The sequence below is a fragment of the Peromyscus maniculatus genome, chromosome 23, assembly GCF_049852395.1.
Source record: "Peromyscus maniculatus bairdii isolate BWxNUB_F1_BW_parent chromosome 23, HU_Pman_BW_mat_3.1, whole genome shotgun sequence".
Taxonomy (NCBI): Eukaryota; Metazoa; Chordata; class Mammalia; order Rodentia; family Cricetidae; genus Peromyscus; species Peromyscus maniculatus.
This window is the reverse complement of record NC_134874.1, coordinates 15,731,474-15,749,521: the sequence shown is the minus strand read 5'-3', so window position 1 is coordinate 15,749,521 and position 18,048 is coordinate 15,731,474. Positions and strand designations below refer to the sequence as shown.

The following is an 18,048-nucleotide window of genomic DNA, read 5'->3' as shown; positions in this document are numbered from 1 at the left end:
AGAGGACCCCAGAACAAGCCAGCTGTTGAGACTAGCCCCATAGGCAGGCTCAGGGTTCAGTGGAGAGCTGCACCTTGTGAGTGAGGGGGAGCAATGACAGAGGACTCCTGACATCAGTCTGGGGCTCTACACACATACCACACACGGACACACATACCACTCACACAGGTGCACATACCACACACACATGCACACATACCACACACACGGGCACACATACCATACACATGGGCACACATACCACACACACATGCGCACATACCACACACATGCACACACACGGGCACACATACCACACACACATGCATACATACCACACACATACCACACACACATGCACATGCCACACGCACATGCACACATACCACACTCATGGGCACATACCACACACACATGCACACACACGGACACACATACCATGCACACATACCACACACACATGCATACATACCACACACATACCACACACACATGCACATGCCACACACACGTGCACACATACCACACATGCACATACACACTAAATAAGTGTAATTTAAATTTTTATTTAAAAGAAGGAAAAAGTTAGGGCTGGAGAGATGGCTCAGCAGTTAAGGGCACCAGCTGCTCTTCCAGAGGACCCGGGTTCAATTCCCAGCACCCACATGGTGGCTCACAACCATCTGTAGTGGGATCTGGTGCCCTCTTCTGGCCTACAGAGCACTCATACATAAACTATAGATAAATTTTAAAAAAGGAGAAGGAAAAAGTTGATCCAGTGCTGACATGTAAACAGACGTTCAGACTGTGTACTAGACAGTACCATCTGTCCAGGAGAGCCCTTCACAGCAGGTGTGTGTGTGTGTGTGTGTGCACACGCACGCGCATGCACGCTTTCATGTGAACAAATGTGCTCGAATGTACATGTGTGCATTAACAGGGCTGGAACCCAGGGCCTCACGTTAGATAAGTGATGTACCACTGAGCGAGCGAGCCAAGCTCTAGTCTCTGTGGCAGGACCCACAGGCTGGGAAGTCTCCCTGCATTAAACATGTAAGCAGAGCTGGGTGGCAGGTGGAAGATGTCCCAGGATGTGACACATTGGGCTGCAGCCCCTCACAGCTGCAGGAGTGAGCGGCCCCGATTCCCAGACAGTAGCAGTCCTCAGCTCTGCTGAGTGCCGAGTGTGCGGAGGAAGTGTTTCGTGGCCTCCTCACTTCCTGATGACTAAAGACATCAAGCCTCATTTATATGCCTATTAATCATCTGGCTTTCCTCTGGGGAATGCTGTCTCCATACTTGACGGTTTTTAAATTATTAAAAGCACAAAACTGCCAAGTGCCACCCCACAGCCGTGATTTTTAGCGATTTTTCTCATATTGTAGTGATTTCTTTCCTTTTTTCATTTTTGTGTATGTTTGTATGTATGCATGTTTGTATGTATGGCACACATGTGTGTACGTGTGCACGCACATGTGTGAGGGTGCCTGTGGATTCCTAGAATCATCCTAGCTCACTCTTTGACCTCATACTTTGAGGCAGGACCTCTCAGTCGAACCCCGAGCTCACGGATGCTGCTGGTCTCACTAGCCAGCTCTTGGGATCAGGCCTCTGCCTTCTGAAGCTGGAGTTCGGGGGAGGCCTTCGTGCCCACGCAGCACCAGTGTGGGTTTGGGGACCTGAACTTGGGTCCTCCAGTCTGTGCAGCCAGCTCACTAACCACTGGGCTGCCTCCCCAGCCCTCGGTGCATTTCATAATGAAGACACAGAGTTCTCCATCTTGCCTTTCCAGTTCTAGCTCAGGGTTGTTCAGTGACTTCTTTGCCAATTTATTTCCTGTCTTCATGGAAAGGCATCAGTATTTAAAGGCACAAATAAAATAAAAACACAAAAATATGTATTATCACACCAATCACCTATTTAACCAATCCCCAGCTTATGAGCAGCTAGGGTGTTCTCAGCCATTCACTTCACAGTATTACAATATGCTCCCTATTGTTTATGTTGTATGTTGGGGGGGTGCACACATGACCATGCGTTTATGTTGTGTGTGCTGGGGAGGGGGGTGCACACATGACCATACGTTTATGTTGTGTGTGCTGGGGGGGTGCACACATGACCATGTGTTTATGTTGTGTGTGCTGGGGGGGTGCACACATGACCATACGTTTATGTTGTGTGTGCTGGGGGGGTGCACACATGACCATGCGTTTATGTTGTGTGTGCTGGGGGGGTGCACACATGACCATGTGTTTATGTTGTGTGTGCTGGGGGGGTGCACACATGACCATGTGTTTATGTTGTGTGTGTTGGGGGGGTGCACACATGACCATGTGTTTATGTTGTGTGTGTTGGGGGGATGCACACATGACCCTGCGTTTATGTTGTATGTTGGGGGGGTGCACACATGACCATGTGTTTATGTTGTGTGTGTTGGGGGGTGCACACATGACCATGTGTTTATGTTGTATGTTGGGGGGGTGCACACATGACCATGTGTTTATGTTGTGTGTGCTGGGGGGGTGCACACATGACCCTGCGTTTATGTTGTGTGTGTTGGGGGGGTGCACACATGACCCTGCGTTTATGTTGTGTGTGTTGGGGGTGCACACATGACCATGCGTTTATGTTGTATGTTGGGGGGGTGCACACATGACCATGCGTTTATGTTGTATGTTGGGGGGGTGCACACATGACCATGTGTTTATGTTGTGTGTGTTGGGGGGGTGCACACATGACCATGCGTTTATGTTGTGTGTGTTGGGGGGTGCACACATGATCATGCATTTATGTTGTGTGTGTTGGGGGTGCACACATGATCATGCGTTTATGTTGTGTGTGTTGGGGGGGTGCACACATGATCATGCATTTATGTTGTGTGTGTTGGGGGTGCACACATGATCATGCGTTTATGTCGTGTGTGTTGGGGGGGTGCACACATGACCATGTGTTTATGTTGTGTGTGTTGGGGGTGGGGTGCACACATGATCATACTATGCATGTGGAGATCAGGACAAGGAGCAGAAGTGGGTTCTCCTCCTCTATGTGGGTCACGGGGCCATCCCAGCAGCCCCTAGCGCTCTTTTTGTGACTCGGATTCCTAGCCCAGATCACAGGCCACGCTGTCTTTGAACTACTCCCTTAGAAGGGAGAGGAGAGTCTGCTGTGGATGCTAGAGACTGATCACAGCTCTCCAGAGGCTCAGACAGGACGGCTCTCAGGATTTCAAGGCCAGCCTGAGCTACATACTGAGTTCTAGGCTAGCCCGGATGCCAGAGTAAGACCTTGTCGTCCACCCCCCCAAAAAAGGAAGGGGTGGGAGTGTGTAGAAGGGAAGGCTGCCAGGGAGGTGGTCTGTGGTCTCATGCTCCCGCACCTGGCAAAGTCACAGCGCTGCCTTCCTCCCCCGCTTCTCCCTTCTCCTCCTCTGTAGTCGGGGGAACTTGGCTTAGCTCAGAGCAACAAGATCTGCGGGCTCCAGACTGTCATCCTGGGAGGCCTGAGGTCTAGGAGAGGGTCTGGGTGCCCAGGCCCCCACTAGGAAGGAAGAGGCAGCTGAGCGCAGCCAGCGGCCAGCATGCAGATCAGGTTTCCGACCCGAGACTCCTGGCGGCGTCAGCTGGGTCAGGGGCCGGCTGCCGGTGACAGCTGGCGGCTTGTGGCCGGACCCCCCAGCCACCTTGTTCTCCCTCCCCCGGCAGATCTCTCTGGTGAGCCAGGAGCCAGTGCTGTTCGCCCGCTCCATCACAGACAACATCTCCTATGGCCTGCCCACCGTGCCCTTTGAGATGGTGGTGGAGGCCGCGCAGAAGGCCAACGCCCACGGCTTCATCATGGAGCTGCAGGATGGGTACAGCACAGGTACCACGACGTGACTCCGACTTAGGGGCTGCCCATGCACCCAGGCTGCATCATTTCATTTTCCTTCCATCAACGTGAAATTCACGTCACACTAACATGAGCATGGCAGTTAAGCGTGCGCCACCATTTTTTTTTTTTTTCCTTAAACAAATAGCTGGGCATGGTGGTGCAGGGAGATTGCAGGTTTACAAACCATGTGTGCATGTGTGTGTTACTTAAAGATTGATTGACTTTGGCCGGGCGGTGGTGGCGCACACTTTTAATCCCAGCACTCAGGAGGCAGAGGCAGGCGGATCTCTGTGAGTTCGAGGCAAGCCTGGGCTACAGAGTGAGTTCCAGGACAGGCACAAAGCTACACAGAGAAACTCTGTCTCGAAAAATCAGAAAAAAAAAAAAAAAGATTGATTGACTTTGTGTGAGGGACAGACAGCTTTCAGGAGTCAGTTCTCCCTTTCACCATGAGACCCGGGATTGAACTCACTGTCCAGCTTGTGCAGCAAGTTCCTTGACCTGCTACAACATCTTCCAGCCTTTTCTTGGATTTTCTGACATGGTCTTACTGTGTAGCCCAGGCTGGCCCTGCGCCTGTATTACCCCAGCTTCCCAGAGCAGAGTGCAGGAATTACAACCATCCAGCACACCCGGTCTTTTATGTCTTTATCCTGCCCTTTTATAGACAAAGCTAAGCCCTTTCATTATGCACCTGGCTTTTGTCCTTGGCACAGCCTAATGACCTTTCATATTGGTGCAAGGACCTGTCCCACCCCACCCCACCCCACCCCACCCCACCTCACCTCACCCCTTCTTTCCTCTTTTACTGCATAAGTGTTTGGGTCTTTATACTGACTGACTGACTCAAGTTTCCTATTGACAGACATTTGAGTTGTTCTTATTAATATTTGTCTTGGTAATGCTGTCATCACACTCAGCACCTGCCTCTGGTCCTGTGAGAGAGACCTGACCTATAGGGACGTTCCTTGAAGCAGGCTTGCACACTGTGACGGCGACACTCAGTCTCTATGCAGCAGAGTCTGTCGGGGCAGCACATCACAGTGGAATTACCTAGTGCACATTCTGGAAGACTGTTCCCCGGCAGCCACTTGAATAGCGCAGGGCACTGTCACACTTTCAGGCATCTCTCTGGTGCACGTGGGTGTGGGCATGCGGGGATGTGTGGCATCTCTTCCTGAGTGGCCCTCTGTGGGTGGTCCCAGCTGGGGACCCTCAGAAATGTCTGCGCAGCCGGTGCCCAGGTGACAGAAAGAAGCCTCCTAATAACTCACCCTGTGCCTCCTCCTCCGTGCAGAGACCGGGGAGAAAGGAGCCCAGCTGTCAGGTGGCCAGAAGCAGCGGGTGGCCATGGCTCGGGCCCTCGTGCGGAACCCCCCTGTGCTCATCCTGGACGAGGCCACCAGTGCTCTGGACGCAGAGAGTGAATACCTGGTAAGCCGAGGTCACAGGGCTGCTGGAGGGGGCAGTGGCAGGTGGCCAGGCTGAGAGCAGGCTACATGTTCTCCCAGGTCATGAAAGGGAAGCAGGGAGTCCTGGGCATGGACACTTTGGGGTCTGGACCCCCAGCTCTAAGCAGAGCTACGGCCATGTGACATGGAAAGACAAAACAAAACCCCCAGTGTCAGGCCAGAGGATCTGATCGGAAGCACCCTGGGTGTATTTCCTTCTTCCCTCCCTCCCTCCCCTCTGCCTTTCATGGCTTTTGTTTGGCATCACAGGGCTCAAACCCCACGGCCTTGCACAAATGTCCCACCCTGCAACTCACAATGTGGCTTTAAGCTGCTCTTCCTGATGTTTTGTTTTGTTTTGTTTTTTGTTTTTCAAGATGATTTCTCTGTGTAGTCCTGGCTGTCCTGGAACTCACTCTGTAGACCAGGCTGGTCTTGAACTCAGAGATCTGCCTGCCTCTGCCTCCAGAGTGCTGGGATTAAAGGTGTGCGCCGCCATTCCTGGCTGTTTCTCCTCTTCTAAGCCTAGCTTTCATGGTATAACATAGCTGTCACCTCAGAGGGAGAAGACATAGTTTATTCTGAAGCCAAATAAGTGGCTGGGGCCCAGGAACACAGGCCCGGGGTCTCCCCGCTCTATGATCCAGTATGGAAGCAGGGTCCAGTTTCATGGCGTTTTATAGTAACAGATCAAGAAGACACTTTTCAAATCCAATGGTGGAAACCATCAGAGGCAGTTCCAGCGAAGCTCTGTCATGGGTCTCATTTCCTGTCTGATGACACACTTAGCTTTTGGGCTGGGAAGCCAGGGTCTGCTACATTAATCCATTCCAAGGGCGTTATCGGCTAGTCACGGCTTGTTAAGTCTGACACTGAGGTGGGCAAAGAATGACCTTAGGGTTTGAAACTAGCCGAGAGATCACCACAGTTCTACGGAGGCACACTTTTTTCCAGAATTTCTCGTTCACAGTTCCTTGTTGACTAAGTGTGGCATTTTGTGCTTGTGGGAGCCACACATTATCAAATTTTATAACATCCCTCACAGCTAGGAGGTCCTTGCTAGGATCTGATGTAGATGAGTGGAGGTGATAATCAGGGCAGTCTCAAGGAGAGAGGAATAGCTGGCGAGGCCATCAGTGAGCCTGCTGCATCTGATAACATTTACATGTGGCATATAGTCGGATTTATATTAAAATAAGCAAGAATGCCAACAATGAAGGAAACATTTTATTTTATTTTATTTTATGTTTTATAAAATCTTTATTGACCAAGAATTCACATAGTATACAATTTGCCTGTTTGCACAATTTGATAGACTTTAGTCCAGCATCCTCATCGGCCCATGACATCATCACCACTTTCTATTTTAGAACATCGCTGTCTTCAATTTTATACACACGTATAGTGTATGGTGATTACATTCCTCCTTATTTTTTTAAATGAACATAATATTTGCAATTGTAACCATTTTTAAGTTCACAATTCAGTGGCATGAATTACATTCAAGATATTAATTGCACTCATGATATTCATTAATTACACTCATGATATTAATTACACTCATGATATTAGTTACATTTGTAGTATTCATTCAATAACTATATTTAAGATATGATTTATTACATTCATGATCTTATGTCCTGATACTATTGTCTGTTTGTGGGGCTTTTCCATCACACAAAACAGAAACTCTGTACTTAGGAAATCATTGCTCTGTATTCCTTGAAGGAAACGTTTTAAACAGCCAAAATTTACCTATTGTTTAAAAAAACCGCATCGGCCGTGTCCCTGTATTTATAGTTATTGGTAATATGAACTGTCTCCTTAGATCTTTTAGCTCTAGCTTTTCCTTTGGCCCCCTGATGGCGTAGCTGTACCCCTCACATCGGGCAGCTGACTAGGAAGCATGGCTCTGACCTGTGGGCGCTGACCTGGCCTGCTTCACTTTAGTGTATTTTACCACGTTTAGTTTGGAAAGCTAAACAGAAAATCACATCATAAAGAAATGGGCTCACGGTACAGGTCCCCTCCATCTCCTGGAGCTCAGGCCTCTTAGGACTGGGGAGTCAGCCTTCACACATCCATCAGGGTCCTTGTACTTTAGTGTCAGAAATGGAAGTGGGAATCTGGGGAATCACGATAGTATTTTTCATTTCCTTTTCATTAGCAAAATGCAAGTATTGTTTAAATTAGTCTCAGCTAACTACTGTGGGACAGTTTAGACACTGATTTAATCAAGAGACCTCAGCACTTCAGGGGTTAAGCTTGGTAAAAGCTGCTCTTGTTAGAGGTGTGTGTGTGTGTGTGTGTGTGTGTGTGTGTGTGTGTGTGTGTGTGTGTGTGTGCGCGCGCGCGCGCGCGAGTGAGTGTGTTATAAAGAATTAACCCAAGTCTTTGGGTGTCTCTAGCTGGAGTAAATGGAGTCCAAGGTACTTTGTAAACATCTGAGCATATGATAGGGCCCTTTACAATGTTTAGATCACTGTTTCTATGGATGTTAAATGATTGGACTTTGAGACATGTCCTGGCTGGCCTCAAACTTCTGGAGAGTCACCAGGCAAACACCCCTGCCACCTGGCTACAGTTCCTAATAGGAAAATGTTTACTTTGGGTGTAAGAAGTCTGATCTAAAATATCAGTACTCTGCATTGGAGGGACTTTTTAAAAAGGGAGGTTTAAAATAAATTTTTGTCAATTTAAAAAAACAAGTTTTTTTTTAAAGCCAAATTATACTGAATAATGAGAAAAATATTTGTCACAAAAACAGAACACTTGAATCTTTTCAACATAAAAAAGGTAAGGAGGGGCTCTGGATGAGCAACCAGGCATAAAAACAGAAGGACAGTCCCTCATGGGGGGACTTCATTAAAACAAAGATTAGTATTTTATCGCATAGGAACAAACCAAGTGAAATACTAAATATCATAAATGATTTTAAAAGTTTAATTATAGCCGGGCGGTGGTGGCACATGCCTTTAATCCCAGCACTCAGGAGGCAGAGGCAGGCGGATCTCTGTGAGTTCGAGGCCAGCCTGGTCTACAGAGCCAAGGACACACAGAGAGATCTGTCTTGAAAAACAAAAATGTCTAATTATAAAAGGATTTGAGAAACATAAAAATCAAGAAATGCTGAGTTTCTTGGGGTGCTGACTGTCAGCAGAGCTGGAGGCGTTGTGAGAGACTGCTACCTCAGGTTCTGGAGTGGAGCGAGGCTCCGGACAGTCTCCCTCCTCCTCCTCAGGGAGACTGAGTCTTTGGGGTCGGCCTTTCTTTCAGTTGCCGCGTCATCTGGCTTTTTTGTTTGTTTAATTTACTTTTATGTGCATTGGTGTTTGGCCTGCATGTATGTTTGTGTGAGAGTGTCAGATGTTAGGTGTGAGCTACCATGAGGGTGCTGGGAATTGAACTGCGTCCTCTAGAAGATCAGTCAGTGCTCTTGTGTGTGTGTGTGTGTGTTTCGAGACAGGGTTTCTCTGTGTAGTTTTGGTGCCTGTCCTAGATCTCACTCAGTAGACCAGGCTGGCCTCGAACTCAGAGATCCGCCTGGCTCTGCCTCCTGAGTGCTGGGATTAAAGGCGTGCGCCACCACTGCCTAGCTCAGACTTTGTGTTTTAAGATAGGTTCTCTCTATGTGGCCCCCTGGCTGTCCTGGAGGTCACTATGTAGACCAGGCTGGCCTCCAACTTACAGAGATCCTCCTGTCTCTGAGTTCTGGGATTAAAGGTTTGTACCACCACACCCTGCTCATATACTTTTTTAAAAAGAAAATGATAGCTTTATAAACAGAATGAAGCATTAATTTTGTCTCAGCATATTGAAATTTTGAGATTAAAATTGTAACATTTATATTACAGTCAACTTAGTTATAACTGTACCTAATTTTCAGTCTTCAGCATACATTAATCTTCTATCATTAATTTTATTCATTTTGAACCAATCTTTATATTACCTTGTAAAGTAATTTCATATCCAAACTCATTTTTTCTTTTTCGGGGGGGGGGGGGGTTCGAGACAGGGTTTCTTTGTGAAGTGTTGGTGCCTGTCCTGGATCTCGCTCTGTAGATCAAGCTGGTCTTGAACTCACAGAGATCCGCCTGGCTCTGCCTCCCAAGTGCTGGGATTAAAGGTGTGCGCCAACACCACCAGCCAAACTCATTTCTTCTTTACCTTCCCTTTGACCAAAAAAAATACACCTCATACCTATGACTTGTGTCATTTTAAAAAAAAAAAAAACTTGACAGTTTTGTTTTCGCCATTATTATTTCTGGAGCAGAATAGTTGGACACTGATTCTTACCCTATAGACCAGGCTAGTCTTTGACTCGGACATCTGCCTGCCTCCACCTCCTGAGTGCTGGGATAAGGTGTGTGCCACCATCCCTGACTAGGAAGCATTTTTAATGAGATAATTTTAAATGACAACCTGGGAGGCTGTATATAAAACACATAAAAAATAGATAGTGTATCTAACAGTTATAAATAGTCTGTTTTTCCTTCACAGTAAGTATGGTAAATATTTTGTCTTTAAAAATAAAAACATGAACTCAGGAGACAGAGGCAGGTGAATCTCTGTGAGTTCAAGGCCAGCCTGGTCTACAGAGGGAGTTCCAGAACAGCTAGGGCTGTTAAACAGAGAAACCCTGTCTCGAACAAACAAACCAAACCAAACCATGAATAAACCGTCCCAAATATATTAGTAGGTTATAACACACTAAGAATGTCCACTATAAACTCCTAGATGTCTTTATAAGTCTTACAGGTTCTTTTTTGTAATTACCATTTTTCTGCCTTTGGATGTTGTATCTTTAAACTTGGTCAAGAGATGGACCTTGGAAACCCTGGTCACCTGTTTTAAAGATGCAGGAGTGGTCCAGGATATCCGTAGGATGCTGCACTTGTGTAAAGCACGGAAGAGCCGTCCTCCCTCTCTGTCTTTGGCAGCAAGAGTTCAGTATGCAGAGGACAGTCCCCCGTGGGAATCTGCACTCTGCAGCAGGGGAACCATCTATGAAAGTGAATTTATGCCAGGATTGAGACAGGGCCAAGGATAACCGAAACCGAATAATCATATAGATCTTGTTTGTCTTAAATTTAATTTTCATTTTAAAACTCATTTTTATTGTTTTTTTAATTTTAATTTTAATTTTAAAACTCATGTTCATTGTCCCAAAGGAAAAATCTAGGACCATCGGCCACCTCCACCTGTTTTCCTAAGTGTCACATTGATTAAATAGCTCTTTGTCCTTGGCCATTTAATTGGCATTCTGAACATGCAGCAAAGTCTTTTTTTTTAGCTAGTTGGAGTTGGGATTTTTTTTCCCCTTAAAGTTTTAGTAATACATGAACTAAAAGGAAGCTGGGGGATGGAGATGGAAGCCTACGCTTCCAAGAGGACCCAAGTTCAATTCCCAGCACCCATATGGAGGTTTACAGCCACCTGTGACTCCAGTTCCAGGGGATCCAACACCCTCTTCTGGTCTCTGAGGGTCCCAGGTGCACCCATGGCGTACATACATACACACATACAGCCAAAACATTCATACACTTAAATTTTTAAACTGAAAAAAAGAAGCTGGTCCAGTCCAACATCTTCAGTTTACATGAGGACTTAAACGTCTGTCAGATCTTTAAATGTATCACCAAATACCCACAGTTAGGAATCCGTACATGCGTATTTTAATTACGTATGCCAAAAATAAATGAACACACAATAAAAATTTTGCTTTATACAGACCTATGGAAGCAATTCTACACACACACACCACAGTTACATGAAAATTACACAATTGTTACATAAAGTGGGTGCACCCACTTTAAAAAGGTAGGGAGGCTCAGTGACCAAAAGTGTGTGGCTCTTACAGAGGACCAGAGCTCGGTTTCCAGCACCCACCTCAGGGCTTACGACCACCTGTAACTCCAGCTCCAGGGGGTCCAATGCCCTCTTCTGGATTCCATATAAATAACTTTAAAAAAAAAAAAAAAGACAACTTAGAAAGTGGGTTGTGGTGGCGCACGCCTTTAACCCCAGGAGGCAGGCAGATCTCTGAGTTCAAAGCCAGCCCGATCAACAGCATGAGTTCCAGAACAGCCAGGGCTACCCAGCGAAACCCTGTCTCAATCAATCAATCAATCAATCAATAAATAAATAGTATCGAGATGGAAGAAAGGCTTAGCGGTATAAAGATCCAAAGGTGAGGTTGGTCATGGAGACTTCATATGACTTCCTCTTTTAAGATCTTAACTAGCTGAGAGGGAGGGGATGCCCCACTGGTGAACGTGTGTGTATCCAAGAGTTTTGGGCTCAGGCATCATCCGGCCCAGTGGCAGTCTGGAATGCAGTCCTTACCCGGGACGAGCCTCAGCAATGAAGGACTGAGCCTGCATCCTTAACCCAGCATTTCTCATTACCGCCGCCGCTCAGGTGGCTGGTTCTCCTCAGGCATCCCTAGAGGCCCTGGGATCAGAAATGCTTCTGTGCAGGGTAAACACAGGCAGCAGCTGGGTTTTGTTGATTTCCCTCTTGTGAGCCAGTGAACTTAGGGAAGGCTGAGTGGGTCTCTGGTCAGAGAAAAGCAGCAAGCCCAAGGTAAGGGCCAGGCATGCTGGGCAGGGTGGGCAGCCGAGCCACAGACAGGGCCACTCACCATGGCTTCAAGGCATGCCTCCTGTGGCCCAAGGAGCTCAGACCAAACAGATCTGTGGCTTCAACACTGAAAGGAACCTTAGACGGGCTGGTAGAATAAAGATATTTTAACACAGGCTTAACCCCAGGGCCTAAAGGAAAGCTGCCCAAAGAGAAACTGTAAGACACACCCCAGGGTCTTAACCAGGATAAAGTGGCCTTCACAAGTAGGGATTTTAATACAACGTGGATTCTCCTTTTTCTCTCTAGCTTTTATCTTTAAAACAGGGTGTAATGTCTGCCTTTGATAAAGGATTTTGCACTGTTAGTTCTCTTACTACCTCCATATTTTAAAAACTTTACTCTATTTGACTTTTGTGTGTGTGTGTGTGTGTGTGTGTGTGTGTGTGTGTGTTGCCTTCATGTATGTATGTGTACCACGTGCAGGCCTGTTCTCACAGAGGTCAGAGGAGGGCATTGGATCCCTGGGAACTGGAGTCATGGATGGTTGTGACCCACTGGGTGCTGCTGGGCATCCAACAATGGCCCCTGCAAAGGCAGCAGATGCTCGGAACCCCTGAGCCATCTCTCCAGCCCCTAAACTTGATTTTTAATGTATCCTTTAACTCACATGTAATCTTATAATTTTTGTAAGTTACCACTTTTATAATTTCTTTTCCTTTCTTAGATGATTTTGTGTTCCAAATAAAGCAGGCTGCCCCTTCATGATTAACAGTTTTGGAATGTCAGATGTTCCCCCTCGAGGGAATCATGAAGCTGAGTTATATGTAGTTGATCTCCCATATTTTCAAATACTTTCAAATTCAAAGTCTCTACTCATCGCATAAAGCATCACACCATACATGCTTTTATTCCTAAACACTACTCTTCTTTGGAAAGCTTTTCCCCCACCTTTTCTTTCCTCTGAAAAATTGCAAGAGCCAGAGGTGGTGGCGCACGCCTTTAATCCCAGCACTCGGGAGGCAGAGGCAGGCAGATCTCTGTGAGTCTGAGGCCAGCCTGGTCTACTGAGTGAGTTCCAGGACAGCCAGGGCTACACAGAGAAGCCATGTCTCAAAAAACAACAAAAATTCGCAAGCCCCTCTCAGCCAGCTAGGAATAGCAGTGTGTGTTTTTGTCAGGTTTATGTGCCGCTCTGGGGACAGACTGTCCCCTCTTTCACCTGAGGCCAGCTTTCCCACTGGCTCTGGAGTTACCTCAAACATTTCCATCAATGTGAGCATCAAAACCCTGGGTGATTAAATATGTCTTCCCAACCGAGCCCATCACGTTCTTTCTGACCCAGAAGTGGAATATGTCTGCTGGGTTGGACCAGGAGCTGAGAAAAGGCCTCAGCTCGGGGCAGCAAGGCTGCGAGCAGAAGCCACAGAACGGAAATGGGCGCTTGAGGAGAGTCAGGGGACAAAGTCAAACTATCACAAAGAAAACCAAAGCCCTCAGATGCCCAAAAGTGAGCAAAAACTGAAAACAAGTCAGGCAGTATCCAAATGCCTTTAAAAAAACCAAGTATCTAGACCAAAATGTTCCACAGCAAATAATACCAACACCGCCAAACACCTAGAAGCAAAGCCCAATCAGAAAGGGGATTAGAAGCCCAGACTAACAAATGCCATGGGCCCAAGCAAGGAAGGCCTGAGAGCACCCCAAAGGACCCCCACCATCCATTGAGGAGATAAAATGCCAGATGGCTTAGACTCAGTGGGTCCCTACCAGTACCTCACTTCCAACCAGGTTATTCTTCCGGTAAACAGTGGATGGTTCTTGGATCCCACACTGGGTACCATAAATAAACATGGCTCTCGCCTCAAAGGCGAGTTTATCCTGGAGCCAATATGAGGGACCTCAGCCTGGCACATAGATTACCCTAAGTTCCATGTTCCAACATGGAAGCCCTTCCATGAAGTTTTTGTTAACAGAGAAAGTCATAAGTCAAAAACACTCTTCAAATTCATTGGTGGGAACATCAGAGAGACAGGTTATAGCCAAGAGGAGTCTCAGCTTTGCTTTGAGATGCAGGATGTTAGCTCTGACATAGAGATAGGTGAAGAATGGCAATTTAGGGGGCTAAAGCTAGCCCAAGATAAGCCGTAATCAGTCTCCGGACTGTCAACATTCCAACTCCCCCCAGCTCACTGCAGCTCTAATCAGACATCCTTTGCCAACACAGCCTCTTCCCTGGAACCCTCATTCGGTGGCCATGTCCTTCCTGCTGGTTAGTTGTCCATGCCCATCCTACCAAGCATCATTCTGCTCTCCGCACAGATGGTGACTGGCCGGCTCCCAAGCATTGTTCTAGACACTGCAGTTACAGAGATAGACTGACCAAACAAGACCTCCGTCCCCATGGCATTTCCAGGCTCCTGGGACAGACAGGTCACACACAAGGAAATAGCCTGGGCCTCCCTGTGGCCTGTGCTACCGAGAAAAACTGTCAGTCATCAATGCCGCTGATGGGATGGGCAGCCATTCTGCAGCATGCACACATCTGGGCTTCAGTGAAGGCCTTGAAGCTAGAGACAGCTGAGCTCCCTTCGCCTGGTGCAGAGGTACCCGGCATTTAAAGGGACAGCCAGGGAGGGAGGAGGGGACAGGACTGGACCAGAACGGCAGAGGCTGTCAGTGTGGGCGTACAGCACGCCCTGTGTCCAGCAGCAGTGATAAGTTCTGACGGTGACTTCCCTGGGAGGATGGTGACAGGACTCTCCATCTCTATGATCACGTTCTAGAACAGTGGCTCTCAGGTCCTCGAGAGACATCCATGGTTGTAGGAGTGAAATGTGTATCGCAGGAGCAACGGAGGGGCCCATGCGCTGAGTCCTCGTTAGTAAATGCACTAGGGAAGGGTGGCGGGGGCCTGTGGCGGGTACCCACTCAGATAGGAGATGCACAACCCAATGCTGGACGGTCTCGAGAGGGCCCCCGAGGGCCCCCCCACAGCACAGGGGCATCACGGGGGGCGGGGGGTGCACTCTGTGGCACTCGCTGTGAGAGCCAGGTTGTAAGTCACCTCTTAGCTGAGACCTGAGAGCCAAGGACCCAGCGTGGGCAGTTCTCGGGGCAAGGGCCGCAGGGAGTTCAAAACCCCAGGTCAGGAGTGGCGGGGCGCGGGGAGCAGGCTGTACTCACGATGAAGCGTAACAACCAATTCCCGTCCTCTGACTGCCACACATGTTCACGTGTTCGGTGTCCTGCGCACACAGCCCAAGTGTGCTTTCCTGTGTGTGTGTGTGTGTGTGTGTGTGTGTGTGTGTGTGTGTGTGTGTGTGTAAGGGGAATGGGCGGGGCCAGCAGGGAAGCTGGAGTCCCACAAGTGGGAAGTAAAGGGAAGAGATTAACAGGTGTGGAAGCCTCGGGGCTTGCTGAGGAACTGCTTTGCTTGGCCTGGGCCTGGGGGCTGACGGGTAATATCTCCAGGCACCCCTTAGGTGTGCACCTGGGCTGCCTGAAATAGAACCCCGGGAACTGGGTTCTATCTCGGCCCTCATTTTACAAGCCAAGGACTGAATGTCAGATCGCAGCAGCCGGTAAGCTGGGGTCCGGGGAGGGTGGGGCGTTCGGTGCTGCGCAGCCCCTGAGCCTCAGTGTCCCCTGTCCCCTGTCCCCTGCAGATCCAGCAGGCCATCCACGGCAATCTGCAGCGGCACACGGTGCTGATCATCGCACACCGGCTGAGCACCGTGGAGCGGGCGCACCTCATCGTGGTGCTAGACAAGGGCCGGGTGGTGCAGCAGGGCACGCACCAGCAGCTGCTGGCCCAGGGCGGCCTCTACGCCAAGCTGGTGCAGCGCCAGATGCTGGGGCTCGAGCACCCCTCGGACTACACAGCCGGCCACAAGGAGCCACCGAGCAACAGCGACCACAAGGCCTGACAGCCTGACCCTGGGCCCCTCCCCGGGGCCGCGGCACTGGAGGCGACCTGCCAACTCCCGCTCCTGCTTTCCTGCATCCGGCCTCTTTCCACCTGCTCCCCGGGCACCCACTGGCTGCCGTGGGCAACCCCCTTCTGCCGTCTCCCTTCTCGACCCCTCCAGGCCTGCCAAGGTAGAGCAGCCTTTTTTAAAACCAAGTCACCAAGGTTTCTACTGCTCCGTTCAAGGCTCTCCAGTCACCTCCTAGATTTCAAAACCACGTCTTTTGGGGACTGGCAGCGAGCAAGGTCGCTCGCTCACTAAAGATGTTCTCAAGACTTCTGAGCCAGGAGTGCACGGCCCTTTCTAACCGTGGAGGATGTCGGGGAGAGAACCAGGCAGCACCCTTGGCCCCTCCGGAGAAGCGGCTCCCCTGTCCCCTAGGGGGACCCAAGGGTTGGCTTTCCATCCTTCCTGGCTCCCTGCTCTGAGTCACGCCAGGGGTGGGCAGGGGAGTGGGCGGGGGCTGACTGCCCATGCCCCGCCCCTGCCAATCAAAGCCAGTCTCACTGTGAACCACCAGGAACCTCAGAAGAGGAGGGGCTGGCCAGGCCTGGTGGGCCGCGGGGTGCCCCCAGCCCCACCCCAGCACTTGAGCTGGCTGGTACCCTCCCTCATGCCCGCCCCTGCTACTGCGGAGGACCCTTGCTTGTGAGATACGGTCTCAGATTGGTGGAGGGAGGCCCAGGCGATGCCCAGGGTCTGGCTTGGTCCTGGGTTCGAGATTTAGGGAGAAGTGGGTCAATAAAGTGTACTACCTCTGACTTCTACCCTGGTAGGTTTTCCTCGGACCCGGCTCCCCTCTGGGCCCCGCACGGTGCAGACAGCTGCAGCGGCCCTTTGTCTGTGCTCTTCACGTCCCTAGGAATTGAGCAGATGTGTGTGTGTGTGTCAGCTGTCTCCACGGGCCGGTGCAGTGAGGCTGATCATCTCCAAATGCCGGGGACCCCCGTGCTTCCCTGACACCTGTTTCTGTCCATCAAGGTGAGGGCCTCCCACAGCCACCCTTGATCTAGTTCAAGAATTAAAGGGTAGGACCTGCTTATCCCAAATTTGTGGACCAATCAGCCTCCCCGTCTTTGTTCAAACTGACCAACCCTAAATTAGGGGAGGAAAACCCCACCTTGAACTTGACAGGTTGGTCCACAGGCAGGGGCCCCCACTCGCAGGAGAGGAAGCCTGCCCTTTTGTCTCAGGTGAGGAGGGCAGGGAGGCCAGCCGTCTTGGAATTTTACCCTCTTTGTTACCTGGTCATGGCTCCCAACCCATCGGTCTGCCCATAAGGGATTCTAACTCCTAGTTCCTCAACACTGCATTATGGGAAGAGAGCCCTGGGCCTAGGAAGGGCCTGTGGGTCATTCAGCTATGGCTTTAAGACAGGGTCTCTTTATGGTGAGCCGGCCTTGAACTCATGAACTTTGGGGTCACAGGTGGGTGTTGCTATGGCCACGAGGCTAATCGGATGGAAGGAATTCTTCAGCTGGGGCCGCTCTTCTCAGGTGTGTCTGGGTTTGTGTGAGGGTGATGAACACTAGCTAGCACAGATGTTATCCTTGCTTTCCCTACGCTTGTGTATGGTGGCTATATTTTGGAGATATTTCTTTAACATTGTAAAGATCAACAAGATATGTAGATGAGCTAAATCGACCCAGAGGAAAGCTGAGATTGCGGAGATGCCTTTCCACTCAAGTGTCCCCTTTTGGGCCTCAGTTTCTCCATCTATAAAAGGGGATGCATTGGGCCGGGCGGTGGGGGCACACATCTTTAATCCCAGCACTCGGGAAGCAGAGGCAGGAGGATCTCTGTGAGTTCAAGGCCAGCCTGGTCTACAGAGTGAGTTCCAGGACAGGGGAAGCATTGCAAAAACTTCCTGCCTCTCTGCTCTTACCTGGATAGGGGCTCTGGGGTGCACATGGGTCATGTTTCCTCTTGTTGCTGTAACAAATGTAGAAGAAACAGTCTCAGGATTTGGGACCATGAATCTAAAGCAGAGCATCTTGGGGTCCTAGAAGAGAAGCTTATGTGTCCCTTCTAAATTCTGGTGACTCCTGTGTTCTTGGGCTGGTGGCCCCGTCACTCCAGACTCTACCCCTGTCATCAACGCCCTTGGTAGCTGGGGTCTCCCTCTGCTTTTCTGAGAACCTGACATTGTGCTGGGGCAGCCTGGGTAATCCAGGGTGAGCTTATCTTGAGAGCCT

General features: G+C 49.5%; 1 protein-coding gene across 1 annotated transcript in view; it reads left to right on the top strand.

The window, feature by feature from the left end:
* The window catches only part of Abcb9 (ATP binding cassette subfamily B member 9), a 39,195-nt gene extending 22,581 nt beyond the window's left edge, over positions 1-16,614 (top strand). The window contains exons 10-12 of the mRNA XM_006970704.4: positions 3,681-3,840; positions 5,147-5,283; positions 15,551-16,614. Of these exons, the coding sequence (XP_006970766.1) occupies positions 3,681-3,840; positions 5,147-5,283; positions 15,551-15,811 (558 nt within the window). The 3' untranslated portion in view covers positions 15,812-16,614. The remainder of the gene's footprint in view (positions 1-3,680; positions 3,841-5,146; positions 5,284-15,550) is intronic.
* The last annotated feature ends 1,434 nt before the right edge of the window (positions 16,615-18,048 follow it).